Genomic DNA, 26,963 nt, shown 5'->3' with positions numbered 1-26,963 from the left:
AAAAGCCCAGAACCAGATGGCTTTACTGGGGAAATTTACCTTCACTTAAAGAACACCAATCCTCCCCAAACACTTCCAAAAAAACTGAAGAAACAGGAACACTTCCAAATTCATCCTATAAGGACAACTTTATTGTGATACCAAAACCAAAGACACTAAAAGAACACAAAACTATAAACTATGTCCCTGATGAATACTGATGTAAAACTCTTCAACAAAATACAAAAAAAAAAAGAAAGAAAAAACCCAAAACAACATGTTATTCAGCATGATCAAGTGGGAATTACTAATGGAATGCAAAAATGAGTTCAATATATGCAAATCAATCAATATGATATACCGTATTAACATAATGAAGAACAAAAACCATATGATCATCATAACTGATATCAAAAAAAGCATCTGATACATCAACACTCCTTCACAATAAAAAATCTCAACAAACTAGGAATGGAAGGAAATTACCTCAACCTAATAAAGACCATATATAGAATCTCAGTTATCATATTCAATGGTAAAACACTAAAAGTTTTCTTACTAAGATCAGGAACAAGGTACAAATGCCTACTCTTATCACATCTATTCAATACAGCAGTGAATTCTAGCTAAAGCAATTAGGCAAGGAAAAAAAAAACAACACTGAAATTAGAAAGGAAGAGGTAAAATTGTTTGGTGAAGATAGGATCTTATATGTAGAAAATGCTGAAGATCCCAATACAAAATACTGTTAGAACTAATAAACGAGGGGCGCCTGGGTGACTCTGCCTGAGTGCTTTCCACTCAGGTTATAATCTCAGGATCTGGGATTGAGCCCCACGTCAGGCTTCCCAGTCAGCAAGGAGCCTGCTTCTCCATCTGCCTCTCATTGCTGCTGGTGCTCTCTCTCTCAAATAAATAAATAAAATCTTAAAAAAAAAAAAAAAAACCCTAATGAATGTATACAGCAAAGCTGCAGGTTACAAAAATCAGCTTTTTCTATATACTATCAATAAACAATCTGAAAAGAAAATTAGGACAACAGTCTCATTTACAATAGCCATCTTCAACAAATCTATGGAATGGGAGAACATGCAAACTGATAAGGCGTTAATACACGAAATATAAAAAGAACCCATTCAACTCAACCAGAACATTTCATTAAGTAAATGTAAATCAAAAACACAATGAAATATCTCCTCACACCCATTAAAATGGTCACTCTTGAACAAAAAAAGAAAATAACAAGGGTTGACAAGAATATGGAAAAATTGGAACCCTTATGCACTGCTGTTGGGAATGTAAAATGGAACAGCCACTATGGAAAACAGTATGGAGGTTCCTTAAAGAATTAAAAATAAGGGGGCGCCTAGGTTCATTCAGTGGAATGTCCAACTCTTGATTTCGGCATAGGTCATAATCTCAGGACGGTGGGATCGAGCCCTGTATCAGGCTCCATGCTTGGTGAGGAGTCTGCATAAAGTTCTTTCCCTTTCCCTCTGTTTCTCGCCCTGTTCTCTCTCTCTCTCTCTCTCTCAAACAAATCTTTTTTAAAAATAGAATTATTACATAATCCAGCAATCTCATTTCTGGGTATATACATCCAAAAAATCAAAACCGGGGTCCCAAAGAGATATCTGCACCCCCATGTTCACTGCATTATTCACAATAACCAAGAAGTAGAAAGCCCAAATGTCCAATGACAAGTAAATGGATTGTATGATATATACATACAATGGGAAAGTATTAAGCCTTAGAAAAGGAAATCCTGTCATAGATTGACCTGGATGAACCATGAGGACATTATGCTAACCAAAATAAGCTAGTCACAAAAAGACAAATGCTGGGGCAGCCCCGGTGGCTCAGTGATTTAGCGCCGCCTTCAGCCTGGGCATGATCCTGGAGACCCGGGATCGAGTCCCGTGTCAGGCTCCCTGCATGGAGCCTGCTCCTCCCTCTCTCTGCCTGTGTCTCTGCCTCTCTCTGTGTGTCTCTCATGAATAAATAAATAAAATCTTAAAAAAAAAAAAGATTAAAAAAAAAAGACAAATGCTGCATGATTGTACTTATATGAGGTATCTAAAATAATCAAACTCAGAAATAAAGTAAAATGGAGGTTGCAAGTGATAGGGGAAGAGGGAATAGTGGAATTGTTCAATGGATAGATTTCAGCTTTGAAAAAATATCCTATTCACACATACATTACAGTTTATATGTATTCAGCAAAAAAAAACACCTTTGGTTAATGGGTATACATTGTTAAAATGTCTTTATGGAGAATGCTCTTTGTATGCTATTTGGGATTCTCATTTAATTCTCCAAGAAATAAATTATGTTAATACAAAAATCCATAAGGAGAAAAAAAAATTACCCTAACTTCATATTATCACAAAAATCAAATGCAGGTGAATTATAATACCTAAATGCAAAGACAAAACAATAAACTTTTTAAAAGAGAGAATAGAAGAATATTTCCATAATCTCAAACTAGGAAAAAAAAATTTTTTTAAAGATTTAGAGAGAGAGAGAGAGGCAGAGACACAGGCAGAAGGAGAAGCAGGCTCCATGCAGGGAGCCCGATGTGGAACTCAATCCTGGGACTCCAGGATCATGCCCTGGGCTGAAGGCAGGTGCCAAACCACTGAGCCACCCAGGGATCCCCAAGGTAAAACTATTTTGACCAGGATGCAGAAAGCACTAATAATAAAGGAAAACATCAATAAATTAGACAACATTAAAAACATCTGTTCATCCAAAGACATCATTAAGAAAGTGAAAAATTAACCACAGAGTAGGAAAAGATAGGTTCATATACAGAAGAGATTAAGAAACTCCTATAAATCAAAAATAAGAAAACAAACCCAATGAAAAGATTAGGAGAGACATTTGAATAGGCACCTGACAAAAGAATATATCCAAATAACCAAAAAACATATGGAGAGATGCACAACCTCAGCAGCATGAACAGGGAAAGGCACTTGAAACCATAAAATGACACTATATAAGCTGCCAAAATTAGAGACTAATAATACCAATTGTTGGCAAAGATGGGCAACAATAGAAACTCTTGTATACTACTGGCAGGAATATAAGTTGTTACAATTATTTTGGAAAATTATTTAGTAATATCTCTAAAATAAACAAATACATATCCTATGACCAAGCAAGTTTACTTCTAAGTATATGTGCAACAAAGTATATGCATTTTGTACTTGGGAGTCATGTAAAGGAATGTTCTCCAAGCAGGAAATCAAATTTAAAAGTTTCATCAACAATAGAAGAAATCAATCAGTCATGATATATTCACACAATGGAATACTATAGCAATTAAAATGAACAAATTATAGTTGCACCCAATATGGATGAATTTGACAAATTATTAGAGGTCAGAACAAGGAGGCTTCTGGGATACTTAATGCTTTTATATTTCTTGACCTAAGTAGTTGTTATCTGAATAGATTTACTTTGTGGTAATTTACTAAGCTATATACTTAGGATTTATGTACTTTTCCTAAATGGTTTTACTTCAATTAAAAAAAAAAAAAGCTTAATGGTAGATGGAATAAAGTCATCTAATACATGTAATCAGAATTCCAAAAGAAAAAAATGGAGAATGGTAAATAACCAAAAACCTATTGATTGCAAATTTCCCACATTTTTCAAGATGCCAATTTCCTGATGCCAAAAACGCATCAATAAATTCCAAGTTTGAAAAATAAAAAAGGAAATCCAAACTTAACTATATTGTGGTGACATTAATAAAGGAGAAAACACAGTAAAGAAAAATATAATTAAAAGCAGCCAAGGAAGAGGGGTGCCTGGGTGGCTCAGTTGGTCAAGCGTCTACTTTCAGCTCAGGCAATGATCCCAGGGCCCTGGGATGGAGCTGGCCCCTCCCCCTGCTCATATTATCTCTCTCTCTCTTTCAAATAAATCTCTTTAAAAAAAAAAGGCAGTGGGGTGCCTGGGTGGCTCAGTGGTTGAGTGTCTGCCTTCCCAGCGTACTGGTCTTGAGTTCTGCATCAGGCTCCCCACAGGGAGCCTGCTTCTCCCTCTATGTCTCTGCTTCTCTCTGTGTCTCTCATGAATAAATAAATAACATCTAAAAAAAAAAAAAAAAGAGTCAAAGAGAGACAGATTAACTATAAAGAAATCACAATTAGACTGATGACTGAGTTCTCTTCAACAATAAAGTCAGAACACAGTGGAATAGCACCTAAATTAAAATAACTATCAAACTAGATATCCAGGGCAGCCCTGGTGGCGCAGCAGTTTAGCGCCGCCTGCAGCCCAGGGTGTGATCCTGGGGACCTGGGATCAAGTCCCGCATCAGGCTCCTTGCATGGAGCCTGCTTCTCCCTCTGCCTGTGTCTCAGCCTCTCTCTCTCTCTCTCTCTCTGTGTCTCTCATGAATAAATAAATAAAATCTTAAAAAAAAAATAGATATGCAGCAAATATCCAGCAAAACTATCTTTGATGAATTGATATAAAATTCTTCATTTTCTGGAAAGAGATGAAAAAAAAAAAAAGGAAGGAATGAAGAAAAGAAAAGGATAATAGGAAATGAAAATTGTTTCTATTAACAAACTTTTACTAGAGGAACTGGTAAAGAAAGTACTTTAGGTACACAAATGGCCCCACATGGAAAATCTGTGGTGGAAGAGCCAAAAAGTATTGGTAAATATGTAGGCAAGTCTAAACAAATACAAACTAATGAGACAGTAATATATAATTTATGAGAGAAAAGATATAACTAAATTCAGAATAATATAAGCATATAAAATTGGAAACAGGATGAAGATATTAAAATGTTCTAAAGTGTTTTATTCAGAAGGGCAAAAGTATTGATTTTAGGCTTTGTTAATTATTCTTCTAAAGCATGAATGTCTATCTTCCATGCAAATAGCAGAAACAAAACAGAAAGCAAAATCTTCAAGCAATTTTAAAGAAAGGCATAAAGGCAAAGGATAATACATATAGAGGAAATTTAAAAAAAAATAAAACACAAACAGAAAACAGTAAAATAAATGAATAGATCCAAATATATCACCACTCACAATAAATTGTCAATAGCATGAATTGACTAAAATCTCCAGTTCAAAGCCAAATTTATGAAATGGATGAGAAAATAAAATGCAGCTATATGCTATTTTTGTAAGTACACACCAAAACATGAGGTCACCAGAGAAATGAAATTCAGATCATGGAAAAAGACATACCAGGTTAACAAATAATGGGAAACCGATGAATGATTTCATGCAAAAAAATGATGTGAAAAGATTCTAAAAGAGCAGTCTGAAAAGTAAGCAATTTTTCTGAATCAAGTTAAGCACTATCATTGTATCTTAAATTCATTTCACCTCATTTAATTCAGCTCCGGGTTTGAACTTATTAATGTCTTCTAGGAATCTGATTCTTTTGGCTAGTGTACAAGTGTTCTTTCTGCCATGGGAACATTTGATAAACATGCCATCAACGACTTTATATAAGACAGAGATAAAGTGCTGAAGAGGTTAAAGCCTAGTATACAGGCTTATAGCACAGTAATAGAAATATTTCTAAAGGTTGACATTACAAACTCTATTACTATTACATTTTATTTCTTAATTTTATTCACAAGTCTATCAAGACACACTTTCTCAAGTACTTTACTGAAATCTAGATCGTCTGTCAATTTCTCTGACTACATATGCATGAGTATGTATATTACATACACAAATCTACACATATACATACTTCTAAAAAAACACACACTAATATATTTTCATATATATAAAATACTGTACCTCATAGGTAGTTCCATAATGGCACGTAAATTGGCATTGTCTGTTGGTTTCTGCATCTTGCTCAACGTTGGTATAAAATATTACTCCATCTCCAGAGCAAGACACAATTTGCTTATCATTTGTGCACGGTAAGAACTTTGCACTAAATATATTTGCTCGGTGCCCTGAACGAATTGTTGTCAAAACCTACAACACAGAGAAAGAACTTCTTGGTGATTTATTATTTCCTAGAAAGAAACATTCATATTTAATATAATCATAGCCAGGAATAAATTCTCATTAACATTACTATCTCAATAAAAAATTATCATTTGATTCTCAACTATTATAATTTTTAAAAAATCAGAATCTCACATATTTTCTTTTTTTCTTTCTGAGATATGAAAAGCAAGTACCATCAGTAGGAACAGTGCTGTGAAAATTAAATTATGTATTTCCACCTACTTGGTGTATCTGTCTTATTCATAAAATCTCAGTAAATAAGGACTATTATAAATGGGAGGGAGAGAGAGAGAGACAGAGAAGATGATTTTTATTATTTTAAAAATATTTTCCTATATTCCTCAGATAATTGACTTCAAACAAATTACTTTTAGGCCTGGGGAGTGGGTACAGGAATGGGGAGAAAGGACTACCCTAACAGACTTCTGAAACTGTTCACTAGATGATTTTTAAGTTATTCTCTTCCAGGATAACAAAATAAAAGTAAACTGATTTAAATGAATCCTGAAATGGTAAGATGAAACTACAGCAGAAGTCCCAACATCTCCTTCCTTAATTATATTTAAAGACTATGGGGCGACTGGGTGGCTCAGGTGGTTAAGCGTCTGCCTTTGGCTCAGGTCATAATCCCGGGGTCCCAGGAAGGAGTCCTGTGTTGGACTCCCTGCTCCGCAGGGAGTCTGCTCCTATCTCTCTCCCACTATTCCTCCCCTGCTCATGCTATCTCTCTCTCAAATAAATAAAATCTTTAAAAAAATAAAGACTAGAATTCCTGTGACAGAAATAAAGTTTAAAATAAATATTTAAATATTTGCAACATACAGTAAGGATAAAGGACAAATTCCCCTAATAGTGCTTAAAAATTGAGAGAAAGAAACTTAACAAAACCTGGGGTTTTTTACCTGAATGGGCAAAAGATCTATATAGTCCACAAAAAGATCTACAAAGGGTCTTTTTTTTTTTTTTTTTTCAAAGGGTCTTTAAGAATGTGAGAAAACATCCAACTTTGTTCATAAGGGAAATGCAAATTGAAGCTACACTGAAAAGCTAATTCTCATTTTCAGATTGGCAACAATTCAAGTTTGACAATACATTATGTAAGTAAGCCTCCTGGGAAACAGGCTTTTCAACATTTCTGGTGGAGCATTAGATGGTACACAAGATGAGTGGAGAGGAATTTAGCAGCACTTCACAAAACTAGACACGTGTTTACCCTTTGACTAGACAAATCTATTTCTAGGAATTTACCTTTAAGACATACCTCCAACAATACAAGAAAAAAAATGCACAAATTTATTTAAAGAGCTATTCATTACAGCAAATCACAAAAGACTTAGTGAATAAATTATGGTACATCCCCACACTGTATGTACAATGAGAATTTAATGCAGTGGGACTCTGGTGTGCTTTAAAAAAATAAGGATATGTCAAAACAGACAAATTTGTCTTTAAATAACCCACCAAACTGGGGTAATGAAAAAAATAAAAAAAATATTATCAGTAATAGATCATAATATATTGAATTTTTAAAAATCCATAATCCCAAAGTGATTTTTTTGAAAAAACAGTAGGGACAATCCTCTTATTTATAAAATAATGTCAATTAATAAATGTAGAAGGAATGACAATTAAAAATCACTATTTTGTAGCTACATTTTAATAACTGATCAAGGCAAGAATCAATACTAAAACCACTGTAAGAAAGATTATTATGAAAGAGAATATTCACACAGTCTCAACATACCACTTCACAAGCAGCTTATTAACTGCAAAGGGTAAACATTCCTATACAATAGAGAGCTCAAACTTAACATCACCAGTAAGGAGACAAACTAACATCACATACCACAAAGTCACCTGTAGAGACTTCTTATCTATAATGTTTAATTTTTATCTATTCATGAAGAAACAATCAGGCAAATCCAAACTGAGAAACATTGTATAAAACAACTGTTCTTCTGATGGTAATACAATAAAATAAGTATCATCTCAATGTCTCAAAAGACCAAGAAGTTGGATAAACTATCCTAAAGGAGACTAAGGAAATATGACAACTGCATGAAATGATGGATGGAGGGATCCCTGGGTGGCGCAGCGGTTTAGCGCCTGCCTTTGGCCCAGGGCGCGATCCTGGAAACCCGGGATCGAATCCCACGTCGGGCTCCCTGCATGAAGCCTGCTTCTCCCTCTGCCTATGTCTCTGCCTCTCTCTCTCTCTGTGTGTGACTATCATGAATAAATAAATAAAATCTTTAAAAAAAAAAAATGATGGATGGAGCTTGGATTGAAAGAGGCATGGCAGTACAACAGCATAAAACAAGTGAGAAAATTTGAATATAGACCATATTCATATATATGTGCATGTATTGCATATATACACTGTCAAATAGAAAATCATGTATGTAATAGCATATAGATGACTGATCATTCCTGATAAATCGCCACCAACACTGAATTAATAACAAGTACTGAATCAGTGCTCCTAGGGAAATACGTGGTTAGGTTCCTTTGAGCCTCATGCCACATTTTCCTTAATTAATCAATACACAGCACTGTTTTATAGGTTTCTGTATAAAGACATATTTAATATATACTGTTCACTCATTAACATTGAACTCATGGCCAGTTGCATTATAACTCATGCCTAATGAAGCTCAGCTAACATTTTTTTCTCCGTAAGAAACATCCCAGGCTTCTTGTGCTTAGGAACACAAGACAGTATTTCAACATGATATCTGGGGACATTTTAAAACAGTGAAATCATTATAAAAAGCACAAAAATGCAAAAATGTGACACAAAATATACCATGAAAAAGATATATAGTATGTTTACAGTATGAGAGCTGAAATAAGAAGTCAGCCTTGTTTATCTCAGCTGGTAATGTAAATATTGATTTGTGTATTGAATGACTTAATTCTCTTCCACTCTGCTCATGTGCATGGCCATGAATGGAAGTATCAACTTAGGAATTAAAAATAAATTTCAGGGACACCTGAGTGGCTCAGCGGTTGAGCCTCTGCCTTTGGCTCAGGATGCGATCCCGGATTTCTGGGATTGAGTTCCACATTGGGCTCCTTGCATGGAGCCTGCTTCTCCCTCTGCCTGTGTCTCTGCCTCTCTTTCTGTGTCTCTCATGAATAAATAAATAAAATCTTTTTAAAAAAATAATAAATAAATAAAAATAAATTTCAATGAATAGGCAAATTTGCAAATATGAAATTCACAAGTAATGAAGATTAACTCCATATTCAATATTACTTATTTTTAAAAATAGGATAATGTTGTCTTAGTAGATATATGCCAAAGTATTCATGAATAAAGTGCATGATGCCTCCAACTTACTCTCAGTTGTTTTAAAAAAAAAATCTATTTGTGGATGTTTATTGTATTTTTTTTTTATTTTCCGAAAGTTTTTAAATTTTAAAACAAAGTTAAGAAAATATATTTCAACTTTATTTTAGGTTTGGTTGTAAGTATTTAGTGTATAACACAAACTGCCAAATTTTTATCAGAGAGTACCACACTAAATCATAACAAAAATTTGGAATGACTATTAGCAGCTATCTATCTTGACCACTTTGAATACTTAAGTCACTTCATTTTATTTAAGATTTAGGTTACTGAGTTACGGCCAAAATAAGGATTTGCTGAGTGCCATAAATTACTCCACAGTAAGTCTTACACATATAAAGCACATATAATTAGAGTCAAATAAAAAACAGGGTGGGGGAGTATCTTTTGCACCTATATCAACCAAAGCCAATGAAGAATAAAATTTGTCTGTTAATAAGTATTTTAAATTCTTTCATTCCTCTCTTCAAGTATAAGACACTAAGATCTGCAAGACTAAGGTATAAAAATAATACAAAGAATAATTAATGTAAAGCCTTTAAACAAAATAGGTGTCATGGCCTTTACCTCTGTCAGGTATTTTGACATGGTTTACCAAGTAGCTAACTATGTAAAAGTCACTGCATACAGTGTATATAGTAATTTCTTCATCTTTTGTCTTTGCTTTAGTCACATTCAGCAGACATTATTCTTAACGACTCATGATTTATCTCCACTTAACAGGTTTATGCATAGCTTAAGAAACAAAAGCACTCAATACACTAGTATGTGTATTGACATATCACATATTATTCATATATTGAGATGGATTTCTTTATGAAAATGATCAAGATTTAAAGAGTAAAAATTTTAAGCCTTTTCCTTTTAGACAAATCTCTTGATTTCAGATGTCCTCTTTCAAACTTACTACCCTTCCAGTGTTCTCCATCTTTATCTCAATGGCAGCAATATCCACCCATACAGTTGATCAAGTCAAAAACTAAAGAATCGTCCTTCATTTCTTTCCCTCATCCACTATATAAAATCCACCAGAAAATCCAGGTCTAAGATATATTCCAAATTACTTCTCATCAACTCAATGCCATTACCTTTGTCTAACCTACCATCCCTTTTCACTGAGATGACTCAATGGCCTCCTATCTCCCACTTCTGATCTTACTCAAACTCTACTCTCCAGATAGCAGCCAGAGCTATCTTTTAAAAACGCAAATCATATCACCATGAATGTTTAATATACTCCAGTGAGTATTTCAATTACACTAAAATGTAAACTCGTTAATATTGCCTATTAAGCCTACTATCTGACCACTGCCTACCACGTTAATTTCATTTTGAACCACTCTCCCCAATTTATTAATAGATAATTGTTGGAAGAACAGTACTCATATGCATATGATCAGTAATTTCAACAAAGGTCAGAATTTTAGAATTGTTGAAACTGAACTATATAATCAATACAGATATGCATTCTACTGAAGGTAAATAGTAGTAAGATTGATTTTTTTTAAAATGATGTGCACTTGCAGTTACTATTTTTGGCAGCTGGATTTATTTTCTTCTCTGTGCTTTCTGTGAGTCAATGCATTATAATACTTATTCAGAAAACATCTAAGAATAATGGCCTAGAAAGGCAGAAGTTGGTAGAGTAACTCAAAGATGTAAATAACATATTGATAAATGCAATTAGTTATAAATGTGAATGTGAACTAGTTGTAACATCTATGACTTTACTGATCATCAGATTACTCTGGCTAAAGCTACCAGACCAAGCAGGTATCTTTCCTTTTCCATCATGTCACTTACAATGCTTCCAAAACCTTAAGCTTGGTCCAGGGTTATCCAGATAGAAGATGTTGGTTCTTCAATCTCTTGGTAAAAATCACTTCTCTCTAAACCTAACCCATACCCATATCTAAGGAATTGAATACAAAAATTCCTTGCCTGCCTTTTACTATATTTATGGGGCACCTAACTATGTGACAGGTAATTTACTAAGTGTTGAGGAAACAAAAAAGAAAAAAGCTATCATTTTCCCAAAGAAATCACTGTCTAATGGTGAGGAACATGCAAACAAACATGATATAATAATCTAATTATCCACAAAGTACAATGAGAACATAGAGGAAGTAGTGCCTACATTTGCCTAAGGCAATTAGAGAGGCATACCACAGCTAAGAGCCAAGACTTGAAGGATGGATTTAAATTTGCCAAATAGGTGGGAGGTGTATTACAAACCAGGAGAACATCCCATGAAGAGAGAACAGTGCAAGCAAAAGAACAGAGTAAAGAAACCTGTTATGGTCTGAGAACTTACAGGTAGCTGGCGAGACCAAATCAAGAAAAATTTTGCATACTCAGTACACTCAGGATTAATATTAGATATCACAAGGTTGCCTTTCTTTGGTTTCATCTATACCTTGAGGAGGTGGACCTCTTGGCGGGGGGGAGGGGGGGTGACCCAGCATACCGGGGAGAGTCTGCTATAGAAATCCATACCTGATTTAGTTCCTGAGCTTTGCTTGTCTACCTTGACCTTCAAGGCCATCAAAACTAAAGCTTATATATGCTTGGATTGGCAAATACCTTCAGGGAGAAAGTGGCTTTCACGTTCACTTCTCTGGACTCGCTTTTCCCCTTCCATTTTGGACTGATAATCCCTTATTATCAAGGCAGTTACTTATTACTTTTAGGACAAATTTTTTAGGACAATTTTTAAAGTCTTTAATCAAGAATATTTTAGCTGTTTTCAGTGGGAGATTGGTCCAAATACACTTGACTGTAATTATTGGAAAAAGGAACTTCGCTCTTAACGTATATTTGAGACATACCACATATAAAATTAGGATGTGTTACCATGCATTAAATTAATCTTTCTGTGAACTCGCAGAACCTAAAAATAAAGTCAAACTTTAAGAACAGTTAATATTGGGATGCCTGGGTGGCTCAGCGGTCAAGCATCTGCCTTCAGCTCAGGGCGTGATCCCAGGGTCCTGGGATCAAGTCCCACATTGGGCTCCCTGCCTGGAGCCTGCTTCTCCCTCCGCCTGTGTCACTACCTCTCTCTCTCTTTCTCGCTCTCTCTCTTTCTGTGTCTCTCATGAATAAATAAAATAAAATCTTAAAAAAAAATTTAAAAAAACAGGTAATATGTGACTCAGGATCAAAACACATTATTTCCCTATGTAATTAATCATCTACGTTTTAAAAATTTTTTAAATATTCCTAGAGGATAGCAAATTTGGATCTATTAAGACAACTATATGAAAAAGATAAAGTCCTATATCCTAACTCTTTACAAGTATTATCTGATTACTCATTTCTTAAACTGGAAATAAGAGCAATCACTTTTCAAATATACATTCCATTGGGAACCATGCATCAAAACAAATGTCCTTTTTCCAAAAATATGAGTATAAAGAAGAAACAAGATCTTCTAAAACTTATTACACTGAGTATAGTCACAAAATAATTGAAAGTAGGGACTTGGAGAGATAAGTGTACCCCTATGTTCAGAGCAGCATTAGTCACATCATCAAAATGATAGAAGTAACTCAAGTACCCACCAAAAGATAAATGGAAACAACATGTGGTATATACATACAACAGAACATTATTCAGCCTTAAAAAAGAAAAAAAACGGACACATGCTGCAACATGTTAAATGTTAAGGGCATCATGATAAATGAAAATAGACAGTAACAAAAAGACAACTATTATAAATGCTTATATGAGGTATTCATAGTAGTCAAATTCAGAGACACAAAAAGTAGAATGGTGGTTGCCAAGAGCTGCCGTGAGGGAAGAAAAAGGAGTTATTGTTTAATGGGTAGAGTTACAGTTTTGCAAGATAAAAATAGCTCTATAGCTAGATGTGGTGATAGTATCAACAATGTAAATATACTTAATGTCACTGAACAGAAATATTAAAAATTATTAAGATAGTTAATTTTATGTGTATTTTACTAGTTTTGTTTCAGTGAAGTTCTGCATCTTTTCAAAAACAAAAAGATTATTCCATTGGTGTCTAGTCAACTGCCATGAATACCATAAGCATTAAAATTCTGATAGTGGGGCGCCTGGGTGGCTCAAATGGTTAAGCATCTGCCTTCCGCTCAAGTCATGATCTTAGGGTCCTGGGATGGAGTCCCACATTGGACTCCTGAATCAGTAGGGAGTCTGTTTCCCCTTCCTTTTCCTCTCCCCCTGCTCATGCTCATGCTCTCTCCCTCTCTCTCTCTCTGTAGCCCGCTGTCTCAAATGAATAAATAAAATCTTTAAAAATAAATTAATTAATTAAATTCTGATAGTGACGGTCAAAAAGCATTCCACATATACATCATCCCAGGAAATGTCCTCCACTTTAAGGAAAAGATTGTCCTAGTACAATATAATGATTTATAAGAAACCAAAGGGTCATCCAGATGTATTTCTCACATATATACGGTCTTTGTCAATGGTTTTTGAAAATACTTCAGAGCCTACTTGTATCTTAGTATTAATGAAGGTGACTTTTGGACCCCACCAAAGGGTGGGGACTGGTTGCCGGGAGTAATCATGAGATTAAAGAGTTGGAACTCAGGAGGGGAGAGGGGCTGGAGGATGAATCAGTCAATGAACGATTACTTAGTCAATCAGAACTGTTATGAAGTCTCTATAAAAACCCAAGAGGCTTTTTGGCCTTTTTCAGAGCTTCCACTCTTAGGGAATCAGAATGCTTTTATGTGCCACCAAGCCAGGTCCCAAGCTCCACACTGGAATTTGGTACAGGTACCTTAAAAGTAATGGTAGTAGACCTAACATAAGTGGAATTTGAAAACATTGAGTTTCCCTCTGCTAAGTCAGGACAATTAAGTAAAACTACCTCTGAAATAAAATTATGACCTTTCTTTTAATCAAAGATATCTTCAATACGAACCTCAATCAGGCTGAAAGACCTCTATTTTGATATCTTAACTGTTTAAATGTGGAAAAATAAGAAATATATGAATAATTTATTGTGTAAGATTGTTATTATTCAATAACAATTTAGTCTGCCAATCCACCAAGTTCTCACTGATACAAAAATAGATGTAGTTTCTCCAAATATAGAGAAGAGTCAATAAAAATCAGAACATAATCCTAATTACATAATCCTAAAACTCAAATGATTTGCAGTTTATGGTATTAGATATCACAAAGCATTTCACTAGAGCCTAGATAATGTTTTTGCAAACTAATAATGTTTCTTAAACCACTTGGCTAAAAAGTAGATTTTGTGCACATGAAAGAAAAAAAAAATCACACCGCCTTTTTCCCCCCAAAGAATGGTCTACTAAGGATAATGTTACCTTTGGCAATTTTACCCACGTGGATAAAATGAAGCATATTTCAATTTGCCAGAGTCAAAAGCTGGGTGAAATATACTGTTTCCTTAAGGAGATTCAGGGATAGGCATGTAATAACTTCCAAATCACATAACTAACTTGAGTGAAACAAGGATATTCTATTACAAATGCCCATTCCCATAATTATATACAGTTTCTTAATTTCTAGCTTCTTAATTTTTCTCATTAAATTACAAATTTTTTAAGCCACTTTACCTTTCTGCTGTAAGGATTACTGATTACTAACTTGGTGTCATCTGAGCCAGATAAAATATATTCTCCAGTCTCATTCCAACAGATTGTATTAACCTAAAAAGAAAGCAAAAAATAAACTTAAGTAACCTGGACATATAAATAAGTATGCCATCTTTCAGTTAACTGATGTTTCAAAATTTGTATCACTAAGAATCTCGTGTCTACGGTAAGGGGAATTTCCCAGCTAACCTACTGAAAATACATACTGCCATTTAGCAAACACAATATTCTGTAAATTCACAATGAAATGTCTGAGTCATTAAGTTTTATTGTTTAAATTTATTTTAATTAATTCATTTTGTACCCAAAGACATAAAACAACGCTACCTAAAAAGAAAAAAAATTAAAAGAACTTATTACAGAGCTATAGAGCTTTAGTAATCAAGACTGTCTGGTACTGTCATGATTACAGACATATAAATTAATGGAATGGAACTGAGAGTCCAGAATTAAACCCTTACATTTATGGTCAAGTAATTTTTGACAAAGGATCCCAGACCTTTCAATGGAGAAAAGAGGTTTTTTTTTTTTTTAACAAATGGTGCTGGGACTACTAGATATACCCAAGCAAAGGAATACAATATACAAAAATAAACTGAAAATGACCAAAAATCTAAATGTAAGTGCCCTATAAACTATAAAACTCTTAGAAGGAAATACAGATATCAATCTTTATGAAAACTAGTAACACAATGAATCACCCCTTCACACCCATTAGGATGGCTATAATAATATTTAAAAAACAAAATAATAAGTGTTAGCTAGTGTGTCAAAAAATTGTAACTCTAATACCTTGCTGATAAGAATATAAAATTGCGTCACTAAACAGTTTGCCATTTCCTCAAAAACTGAAACAGAGTTAGCCCATGACCCAGCAACTCCACAATAAGGGATATAATATCCAAGAGAACTAAAAACATGTACTAAACAAAAACTTGTACATAAAAGCTCATAGCTGCATTATACCTAAGAGCAAAAAGGGAAAGCAATCCCAACATTTATCAACTAATAAATGAATAAACAAAATATGACTATCCATTTGCTCATAATAAAATATCTATAAAATGAAACATTATTCAGCCACAAAATGAAATGATGATATTTTAAAAGTCTAGACTAGGCCTATCTGTAGAGAAAGAAAATAGATTTAGTGACTGACAACAGCTTGGCAGAGGGGGAATGGGAGTGAATGATAACTGGAATGGACTTTCTCAGAGGGTGAAAATATACTAGAATTAAGATAGTTGTGATAACTGTACAACTTTATGAATATACTAAAAAAAACACTGAACTGCATACTTAAAATGGGTAAATTTTATCGTATATGAACTGTATCTAAATTTAAAAAACAAAATAGACTTCCCCTTCAGGCAAGATGGAATAGCATGAACCAGATTTACTATCACATCTTAAACAACTAAAAAATAGAATATGCATTGTTTTTTAAAGATTTTTTAAAGATTTTATTTATTTATTTAGAGAGAGTGAGCAAGAGAGAGCATGTGCACAAGCAGGGAGAGGGGGGCAGAGGGAGAGGGAGAAGAGAGAATCAGGCAGCCCCGGTGGCTCAGCAGTTTAGCGCCGCCTTCAGCCTAGGGCCTGATCCTGGAGACCCAAGATGGAGTCGCACGTCTGGCTACCTGCATGGAGCCTCCTTCTCCCTCTGCCTGTGTCTCTGCCTCTCTCTCTCTCTCTCTCTCTCTCTCTCTCTCTCTCTCCTTGAATGAACAAATAAACTTTCTCAAATAAATAAATAAATGGATAAATAAATAAATAAATAAATAAATAAATAAAATAAAATAAAATAAAATAAAGTGGACTTGTCTGACACAGAGTCTGACATGCAGCTTGATCTTATAACCTCCAAATCAACACCTGAGCCAAAATCAAGAGTCAGACCATCAACCAACTAAGCCACCGAGGAACCCTGAAGAGACTTCTTTTTAAGTACACAAAAAATATTTACCAATATAGAAAATATTTATGGGCCATAAAAACAAATCTCAATAATTTTAAAAGATTTCAATGAATATAGAATATGTTCTCTGACCAAAATGGAATTAAGTAAAAATCATTAATACAAAGAAATATTTTGAAACTACAAAATAACAGATATTCAAAAAAGAAATTATCCTACAAATTACAAAGTATTTTGAACTGAACGAAAATGAAAGCACAACATATCTCAATTTATGGGTTGCAGCTAAACTCTGTACTTGGAAACTTACAGCACTAAAATATCTGTAATAGGTAAGTAAGATAAAGGTTTCATATCAATACTCTCAGCTCCAATCAAAAAAATTATAAAAAAGAACAAATGAAACCAAAAGTCAGCAGAAGATTGGAAATAATGAGTATCAGATCAGAAATCAATGAAACAATAGAAAACAGAAAAACGAGGGGGGAGGAAGTAGAGACACAAAAACACTAGAAGCTGGTTCTCTGACAAGACAAAAATTAATGAACATGTAGCCTGACTAATCAAGAAAAAGAAAGGAGGCGGGGAAACATGGAGACACACTACCAATATAAGGAATAAGAAAGATGACATCACTAACTATACATTCTACAAATACCTAAACATTAAGGGAATACTAGGGTTAACTTTATGCCAATAATTCAAACTGACAAAATCCTTTAAACACACATACTAAACAAAATTTACTGTTTTTAAGTCTGTTTTTAAGGCATTGAATTTAGAATTTTTCACAAAGAAAATTCCAGGCCCAGATGGCTTTACTGGTGAACTCTGCCAAACATTTTTTAAAAATAAATAATGAGAATTCTGTACCATTTCTTCAGAAAATTAGAGACAATATAAGTACTAGAAAAATAAGTGAGTTTAGGAACTTTGTGAGATACAGATGAATAAGCAAGATTAGACAGGACAGAGAATTAAATCCACAACATGATATCACTAGATACCTACTAGAATGTCTAAATGTATTTTACACTTAATCTTAGCCAAAAGACTGAGAAGTGATCTCTAAAATCTTTTTTAATTATTATATCAGACCTAAAGGGAGAAACAAAGAACAAAAACAAGAGTAGCTGCTTTCAGTAGCCCATTTTCAACAATGGATAAATCATACAGAGAAAATCAATAAGAAACATTAGAATTGAACTACATTTTAGATAAAAATTTAGACATATATGAAACAGTCCATCAAACAGCAGCAGACATTCCTCAAGTGCACATTGAACATCCTCCAGAATAAATCATGATTGATCACAAAACAAATATTAGCAAATTTTAGAAGAATTAAATCTTTCTGACCACAATGGTATAAGACTAGGAATTAACAGCAAGAAAACTGGAAATTTCACCAAGATGTGGAAATTAAATAACATACTCTTGGCAGTATGTGGATTCAAGAAGAAATAAAAAAATATCTCAAAATAAATGAAAATAGAATTAAAACATATGGGATGCAGCAAAAGCAGTTATAAGCAGGGATTATATGCTTATAATAAGAAATAATAATAATGCTTACACTAAGAAAAAAGAAAGACCAATCATTAATGTGTTAAGTTCTGTTTTTGAAAAGATAAACAAAATTGGCAAACCTTTAGCTAGACTTACCAAGAAAAAAAGAAGACCCAAATAAATAAAAATTATAAATGAAAAAGAAGATATTACAACTGATAACAAAATACAAAGGATTATAAGAAAATACACTGAACAGTTATACACCAATAAATGAGACAACCTACTAGAAACATATAACCTACCAAGACTAAATAAATCACAAAAAAAAATTAAAAATCCAAATAGGCCAAAAACAAATAAGGAGATTCAATCAGTAATCAAAGACCATTAAAAACCAACCAAAAAAGCCCAGGACCAGATGGCTTCAGGAGCTTTAGTTATTCACCGAACATTTAAAGAAGAATAAACACCAATCCTTCTCAAACTCTCCGAAAAAGTGAAGAGGATACATGCCCAAACTCATTTTCTGAGGCAAGCATTACCATGATACCAAAGCCAGATAAGGTACTATAAAAAAAGAAAACTTCATGTCAATATTCCCTGTGAATATAGATATAAATATTCTCAACAAAACACTAGCAAATCAAATTCAACAGCACATCAAAAGGATCATACACCATAAACAAGTGGGGTGTATCTCTGAGATACAAAGATGGTTCAGTATACACAAATCAATAAATGTAATATTCCACATTAATATAATGAATAAAAATCATATGATCATCTCAATATATGCAGAAAAACATCTGATGAAATTCAACATCTTTCATGATAAAAAATTCTCAACAAATTGAGTACTGAAGGAACATATCCCACCATAATAAAGGTTGTATATGATAAGCCCATAGCTAACATCATACTCAATGGTGAAAGGCTGAAACTTTTTCCTCCAAAATCAGGAACAAGAAAATAGTAATAAATAACTCTTATCACTTTTATTTAACACAGTATTAGAGTCCTGGCCAGAACAATTAGGCAAGAAAAGGAATAAAAGGCATCCAAATTGGAAATGATGAAGTAATACTGAAGTAATACAGTACAGATGACATGATCTTATACATAGAACACCCTGAAGACTACCAAAAAGCTCTTAGCACTAATAAATGAATTTAGTAGTTTCAAGATACAAAATCAACAAACAAATATCAGTTACATGTCATGTCTACACACTAACAATACACTATCTGATGCTGAGTTACAAAAGCATCTAAAACAATAAAATACTTAGGGATAAATTTAACCAAAGAGGTGAAAGATCTGTACACTGAGATCTACATAATACTGATGGAAAGACAATGAAGACACAAGTAAATAGAAAGATATGCCAAGTTCATGCATTGGAAGGCTTAATATTATTAAAATGTTCACACTACCCAAAGCCATCTATGAATTTAAGGCAATCCCTATCAAAATTCCAGTAGCATTTTTCACAGAAAAAAAAAAAAAACCCTTAACTTTGTTACGAAACCATAGAAGACTCCAAATAGCCAAAGGAATCTCCAGAAAGCAAAACAAATCTGGAGGCATCACACTTCCTGACTTAAACTTATTACAAAGTTACAATAATCAAAACAGTATTGGCATAAAACCGGACATACAGATCAATGGAACAGAATAGAGAATCCAAAAACTAACACATACATATATGGTCAATTAATTTACAACAAAGGATCCAAAAATACTTGGTGGGGAAAGCATAGTTTTCTCAGTAAACGGTGTTTGGAAAACTGGATGCTCACGTGCAAAATAAAATAAAATTAACTTGAAATGTTTTGAATGCTTAAAACATTAAACCCGAAACTATAAAACTCCTAGAAGAAAACAATGAAAAACTCCTTGACCTTGGTCTTCGCAGTGATTTTTCTGGATATGACACCAAAAGCGCAAGCAACAAAAGCAAAAATGAACAAATGGGACTACATCAAATTTAGAAGCTTCTGCACAGCAACAGAAACCAACAAATTGAAGAGGAAACCTACAGAATGGGAGAAAATATATGCAAACCATACATTTGATAAGGGGTTAATATACAAAATATATAAAAGGAGCTCCTATAACTAACAAAAAAAATCACAAATAATCTGATTTAAAAATGGGCAAAGGACCTATATAAACATTTTCCAAAAGCACACATAGTCAAAAAATACATGAAAAGGTACTCAATATCACTCATCATGAGGGAAATGCAAATTCAAACCATAGTGAGATGTCACCTCACACCCACTAGAATGGCTATTATCAGAATAAGACAACACAAAAGAGAACAGGTGCTGGTAAGTATGTGGGGGAAAGGGAGACCCTGTGTACTGCTGGTGGGGCTATAAATTAGTGCAGCCACTGTGGAAAATAAAACAGTACAGAGGTTTCTCAAAAAATTCAGCATAGAACTATCATATGATCCAGCAATCTTACTGTATTTAACTGAAGGAAATAAAATCATTATCTTGAAGAAATACCTGCACCTCCCATATTCACCACAGTATTATTCACAACGGCCAAGACATAGAAAGAACCTGTCTATCTATGAACCAATGGACAAAGAAAATGTGGTATATATATATATATGAGATAGGATATTACTCAGTCATATAAAAGAAGGAAATCCTGTCATTCCCAACAACATGGATGAACACTGAGAGCAAGACAGAGAATAACAAATACTGTCTGATACCACTTACATGTGGAATCTAAAAACACCTTATTGGTATAAACAGGGACTAGATTGGTTGGTGGTTGCCAACAGCTGGGAAATGAGCTGTTGTTGAAAAACTACAAACTTCCAGTTATTAGACGAGTTCTGGGGACCTAATGTACAGACCTAAATGGGGATCTATGTACCTAATATATACCTAATGTATAAGATGAATAAGTTCTGGGGATCTAATGTACAGCATGGCTGGTGGCTATAGTTAACAATACCATGTCATATACTCAAAAGGTGCTAAGAGAGTAAATCTTAAATGTTCTCACCACCACCAAATGGTAATTACATGAGGTGACAGATGTGCTAACTAACCCTATTTTGGTAATCATTTCATAACACATTATGTGTATCAAATCATCACACTGTACACCTTAAACCTACACAATGCTATACAGGTAAATAACATCTCAAGGGAGATGGAAAAAATAGATATCCAAAAAACTAAAATAAGTGGTTGTACATATTAGGGAGCAGAAACAAGGATGGGAGCTACTTTTTATATACTTTTTAAAATAATGTATTTCTATACCATGAGAAAGTATTATCTATTTTAAAAATTAAATGCAAGATAAAAATAAGGACAACACGTTTTAAAAAGTGTGAAAGCAGAAAAACATATGGTTAAGCTTATAAGAAAGTTTACTTTCCAGTCATCCTTAGAAAAATATTTTGAGAATATATTCAATAAAATTTGAGAGTAAATTTAAAAATGAGAAAACACAGAATTCACAGCTTGTAAAAATTTGAGAATATCATACAGGTAATTGTCCGTTATGAGAGAATCCATCTGAAATTAATACTAGAAAATTCTCCTTTGGGTAAGGACAAAGATGTGACCTTTGATTCTTAAAGATATAAAGTCATAATACATAACACATACTTTGCCTCTTCAATCATAAGCACCATGTATGTACCAGGCACTCCTTCTGAGACTAGATGAAGTAAATCATTTCTAAAGATTTTTTTTAGTCCACTGTTCTGGGGCAGGTGTATAGTATAGACTATGAACAAATAAATACATGTGTTTGTATAATTATAATTTCAGATAGTGATAGGTACCATGAAGGGGAAAAAAAAAAAAAACAGAAGAAGGAACGATATTGATCTGGATGGGGAGCTATTTGATGAAGGTGATTAGGAAAAGCTTCTCTGATAGGTAACATTTAAAAGCTAGATGAAATCAGGTGAGCTTTACAGATACAGCGGGGTAAGAGATTCTGAGGAGAAGGCATAAAGTACATAAGGCAGAGGCATACTTGGTGTATGTAGGGAACAGCGAAGAGATAAGTGTGACTGGAACAAATATGTGTAACTGAGAACATAGTTACAGGATGAAACTGGAGAAGGCAAGTGCCAAATCACAGGGCCTGCAAGCAATAAGGCCTTGGGTTTATTGTTAGTTAGCTGGAAACCTCCTGGAGAGTTTGGAGCACTTGAGAATTACAAACAGATGATCTATCACATAGTTTTCTTTATAAATTTTCTTTCCACCCTCTCCTTATTTTGAGGAGTTTAACAAAAAGTAAGGAAAGTGCATATACATATAAGACTTATTAACACAGTTTACTAAACTCTGACTTTCAAAACATAGACAAGTTACAGAAGATGCCCAGGACATGCATAAAGGGTGCATGTAACTGACACTCAGAATATAAAAGCATACGAGCTGATGGAGGTGTGAAACAGAGATAAAAAGGTGGAGGGATAGGAGTGCCTGGCTGGCTCAGTCAGTAAAGCACGATACTCTTGATCTCTGGGTTGTGAGTTCAAGCCTCATGATGGGTGTGGAGAAATTACTTAAAAATAAAATCTTAAGGGTAGCCTGGGTGGCTCAGCAGTTTAGCGCCGCTTTTGGCCCAGGGCATGATCCTGGAGACCTGGGATCAAGTCCCATGTCAGGCTCCCTGCATGGAGCCTACTTCTCCCTCTGCCAGTGTCTCTACCTCTCTCTCTCTGTTTCTCATGAATAAATAAATATTTAAAAATAAAATAAAATCTTAAAAAAAAAAAGGTGGAATGAAACATGAAAGAATTAAATGTCTCTTACAGAATGAAAATTCAAAAGATACTATCTCTAAATGGCAGAAAGACAAAAGGATGTTTACATATGCTGTTTAAAGTTCAACTGACCAGGGTAGAGACTAAGAACAGTAATATAAAAATTCTAAGAAGCCTACATCTTAAAAAATGGGCATTTTATAAATAGGTTAAATCCTCTTCTATCATAGCAGGAACTCAGTAGACAATGTTTGAAGTTGTTAATTCAAAAAAGATAAACATAAAAATAATACATGGATATGAAAAGTCATCAGAAGATCTGAAATAAAAAATTATGAAAAGAATTTGTTTCTGACAATGAGAAAGGAATAGGGAGAATGAGACACCATCTATTACTTTTTGTTATGATCTGTTTTTAATCATGTGTATATATTATTTTGACCTGCTCCCCCCCAAATGTGTTTTTTGTTTTAAAATATATAAAGACACCTAGGTGGTTCAGTTGGTTAAGCATCTGACTCTTGATCTCAGCTGAGGTCTTGATCTCATCAGGGTGGTGAGTTCAAGCCGCACACTGGACTCCACAATGGGTGGAGCCTACATTTAAAAAATAGTAATAATAGATAAATAAAATAAATAATACATACCTAAACTGTACTTACAACATAATTATAATTCCATAATTGTGGATGGGAAAAAGAGAAGTTTGGTGGACAGGATTACAGAAACTTTTTCCCTCTTTACTTAAATGCTGGGTTCTTTATAGTAAGGAACTTGTCACTGTAACTTTTCCTTTGTAATTTCCTTTCAAGTCTCATGCTTTCAATAGGCAGCTATAGTAGTATTTTCCAAAGTATGATCCATGGATCACCTAGATCAAAATTACCCAAGGCATCTGTAAGACTATAGATTTCCTTGGCCTTACATCTCAGAGTTTTACCTTTCTTGTTTTGGTCTCAGTACCTTTCAAAAATACCACAACAATTTAGAAGCATAGTGTTAAAAAAAAAAGAAGAAGAAGAAGAAAGAAAGAAAGAAGAAAGAAGAAGAACAGGCGAGACTGAGTGGCTCAGTCAGTTAAGTGTCTGCCTTCAGCTTAGGTCATGATCCCAGGGTCCTAGCATCGAGCCTCACATGGGGCTTCCTACTCAGTGGGGAATCTGCTTCTCCCTCTGCCTCTGTCTCTCCCTCTGCCTTTGCCCCTGTTCATGTTCTCTCTCTTTCTCTCAAATAATTTAAATCTTTAAAAAAATAAAAATAAAAATAGCTTTAAAAAATAAGTATACTGATAAGATAAACTTCTGTAATGAATAGGGTATTCTAATATAACAGGAAAAATATACCCTTATTCATGTAAATAAATATGCTGACTTTCAGTAATTGCTGGTAATTACTGTCTGCTGACTCTTGGGAGTTATCAAAAAACAGCATAGCGGGACACCTGGGTGGCTCAGTGGTTGAGCATCTCCCTTTGGCTCAGGTCGTCATCCCGGGTCCTTGGGATTGAGTACCTGCATCAGGCTCCCCAAAGGGAGCCTGCTTCTCCCTCTATGTCTCTGCCTCTCTCCCTCTCTGTCTCTCATGAATAAATAAAATTTTCTAAAAAATAGCCTAGCAAACTCAAACCATAGGGCTTGTTTGATAAAGACATTTTTCAAACTTTCTGCCTTCGTTAACCATACTGTAAGTCTTACATCCTAGAGGTAAAAAGGAGAAAATAACATAAAAGGAGTAATTTATATTCTAGGATCTATGTGTTGAATGAGTCAGTAGAATAATGAGAAGACCAATACAAGGATACTGCAATAGTCCAGGCGAGGGAAGAAACTTCAAATTAGGCGGCAGCATAGGGACAGAAATGGAATAATTCCAGATATATTCTGGAGGGAGAATTTATCTATGGATAAGACTAGATGTGGAAGTTGAGGGAAAGAGAGTAATCAAGGATAACTTGAAATTTCTTAGCTTTATATAACTGGATAAATGGTGGTGCTACTTACTGAAATGTAGGCTATAGATTTAGAAGGGAAAATCAAGTCTTTGTTTTAGCCACCTCACTCTTATGATCAATCTTACCATTACTAAAAATAGAAAAAAAACATTTGTGCCTCTTTATTCCACATAATATGAAACATATAGTATCATCTGTAAATACTCCTGCCCCAAAAGTTATATCTGAATCTAATCAAACCTCCAGAAGTAACTTCCACTTACAGGAAATAAAAAATATATAAAAACAAGTTAAATGACAATACAAGAAATCAAATCAGTATCCAGAATGTGGGACAGTCTATAGCAAAACTGAGTCAGAATCTGTACCAAAGCAATAGCAGGGAGAAAAAACGGGAAGCCCGCTCTAGTCTAATCGTGATTTAAGAGGCATGGCAATCAAGGAAGCGACTTTGCCTAGATCCCTTTTTGAACAAACAACTATAAAAAGACATTTTTAAACAAGGAGGGAAATCTGATTATAGACTGTGTATCAGATGATACCAAAAATACACTGTCAATCTTGTTAAATTATATAATGGCATTTTGGTTACATAAAAAAAGTCCATTGTTTTTGGCCACATATAGAGTGAAATGATATAATAGCTGGGATTTACTTTGAAATACTTCACCAAGGAAAAAAAGAGAAAAATGAAATGGAAAATGTGTCCCAATCTTGGTAACTGCTAAATCCACCTGATAAGTACATGAAAAGCATGTCTAAAATTTTCATAACAGAAATTAAAAGGAAAAGGATTCTATCTTGGCCCTGCTAAATTTGGAATGCCTATTAGACATGCAACAGGGAATGTTAAGTAGAGAGCCGGATACATGAATCTAGAGTTCTGGGAAGAATTGGAGAGATGGAAGTGGTTGTAGTTTTTTAGCAATGGGACAGGAGAGTATGTCTTAGAAAAGTGAAGAGAAAAGAGGCTGGGAGGAGCCAGGACAAAGTCTTGATACATCCAACATCAAAGGTCTAGAAGAGGAGGAGTCAGCTAAGAAGACAAAGAAGATGCAGTGAGTCAATGAGATACAAAGAGAACCAAGAGAGTGTGGTATCAGCAGAAACCAAGAGAAAAATGTCTTTCAAAAAAAGAACATATGTTTAATTAATGTCTAAATTTCTTAAGAAGTAATCACAAGTAATCACTAGTGACCTTCACAAAATAAGTATCAGTGGACTACAAGAGATAGAAGTCTTTTTTTTCTCTTAGAAGCCTTTTGATAATATTAGAAAAGTCATCTGTGCTTAAAAAAATCTCCCATATACTTTTCTAAATTCAAAATTTACTTCATTATGTTTTAACATAAAGCTTTATTCTCCCGTTTTATTACAGTTAGTCATAATCTCTTCTGGGAGGATGGGGCATTTAATCAAATATTTGAGCACTTAGTATTAAAGTCCTTCATAGTGATTACTTACACAGCCGTCATGCACATTCAGGGTTGCTTCAAGTTTCAGTCTTTGGATAAATTCTCTTCTTCCTGTTTAAAAAGAAAGAACTAAATAAATCATAAGTCATTTTTGTTGAGAAAAGTGTAACAATGAAGTTAAGAGTCCAGGATCCAGCATGAGGAAACTCCAATTTCAACTCTTCCACTTACAAACTGAGTGATATTGAGTAGTTTAACCTCCTTCTCAGCCCTCATTTCCTCATTAGGTAGTTCTTACCTATCTCATGTGGTTATTGTAGAGATTAAGTCATTCAAGGATAGTGTCTGGACCACAGTAATCATTTAAATATTCCCTTAATTCAACCATTCATTCAACAAATATACTGAGTACTCACTCCACTCTAGGCCGTGTTCTAGGAGCTAGGAGTCC

At 34.1% G+C, this 26,963-nt stretch overlaps 1 protein-coding gene across 12 annotated transcripts in view; it reads right to left on the bottom strand.

Moving 5' to 3' along the window:
* DCAF6 (DDB1 and CUL4 associated factor 6) overlaps positions 1 to 26,963 on the bottom strand; it is a 130,636-nt gene that overhangs the window by 90,779 nt on the left and 12,894 nt on the right. For 10 of the 12 annotated variants that reach the window (XM_077901537.1, XM_077901536.1, XM_077901538.1 and 7 more), the window contains exons 2-4: positions 26,562 to 26,623; positions 14,916 to 15,008; positions 5,763 to 5,948 (exon numbers count right to left, since the gene is read on the bottom strand). In XM_077901537.1, the coding sequence (XP_077757663.1) occupies positions 5,763 to 5,948; positions 14,916 to 15,008; positions 26,562 to 26,623 (341 nt within the window). The remainder of the gene's footprint in view (positions 1 to 5,762; positions 5,949 to 14,915; positions 15,009 to 26,561; positions 26,624 to 26,963) is intronic. The other 2 variants (XM_077901542.1, XM_077901548.1) reach the window with 1 other exon arrangement.

Source organism: Canis aureus, chromosome 6 (genome assembly GCF_053574225.1).
Source record: "Canis aureus isolate CA01 chromosome 6, VMU_Caureus_v.1.0, whole genome shotgun sequence".
In the NCBI taxonomy this organism is placed as follows: Eukaryota; Metazoa; Chordata; class Mammalia; order Carnivora; family Canidae; genus Canis; species Canis aureus.
The sequence above is the reverse complement of the archived record's forward strand: the minus strand, read 5'-3'. Positions and strand labels throughout refer to the sequence as shown.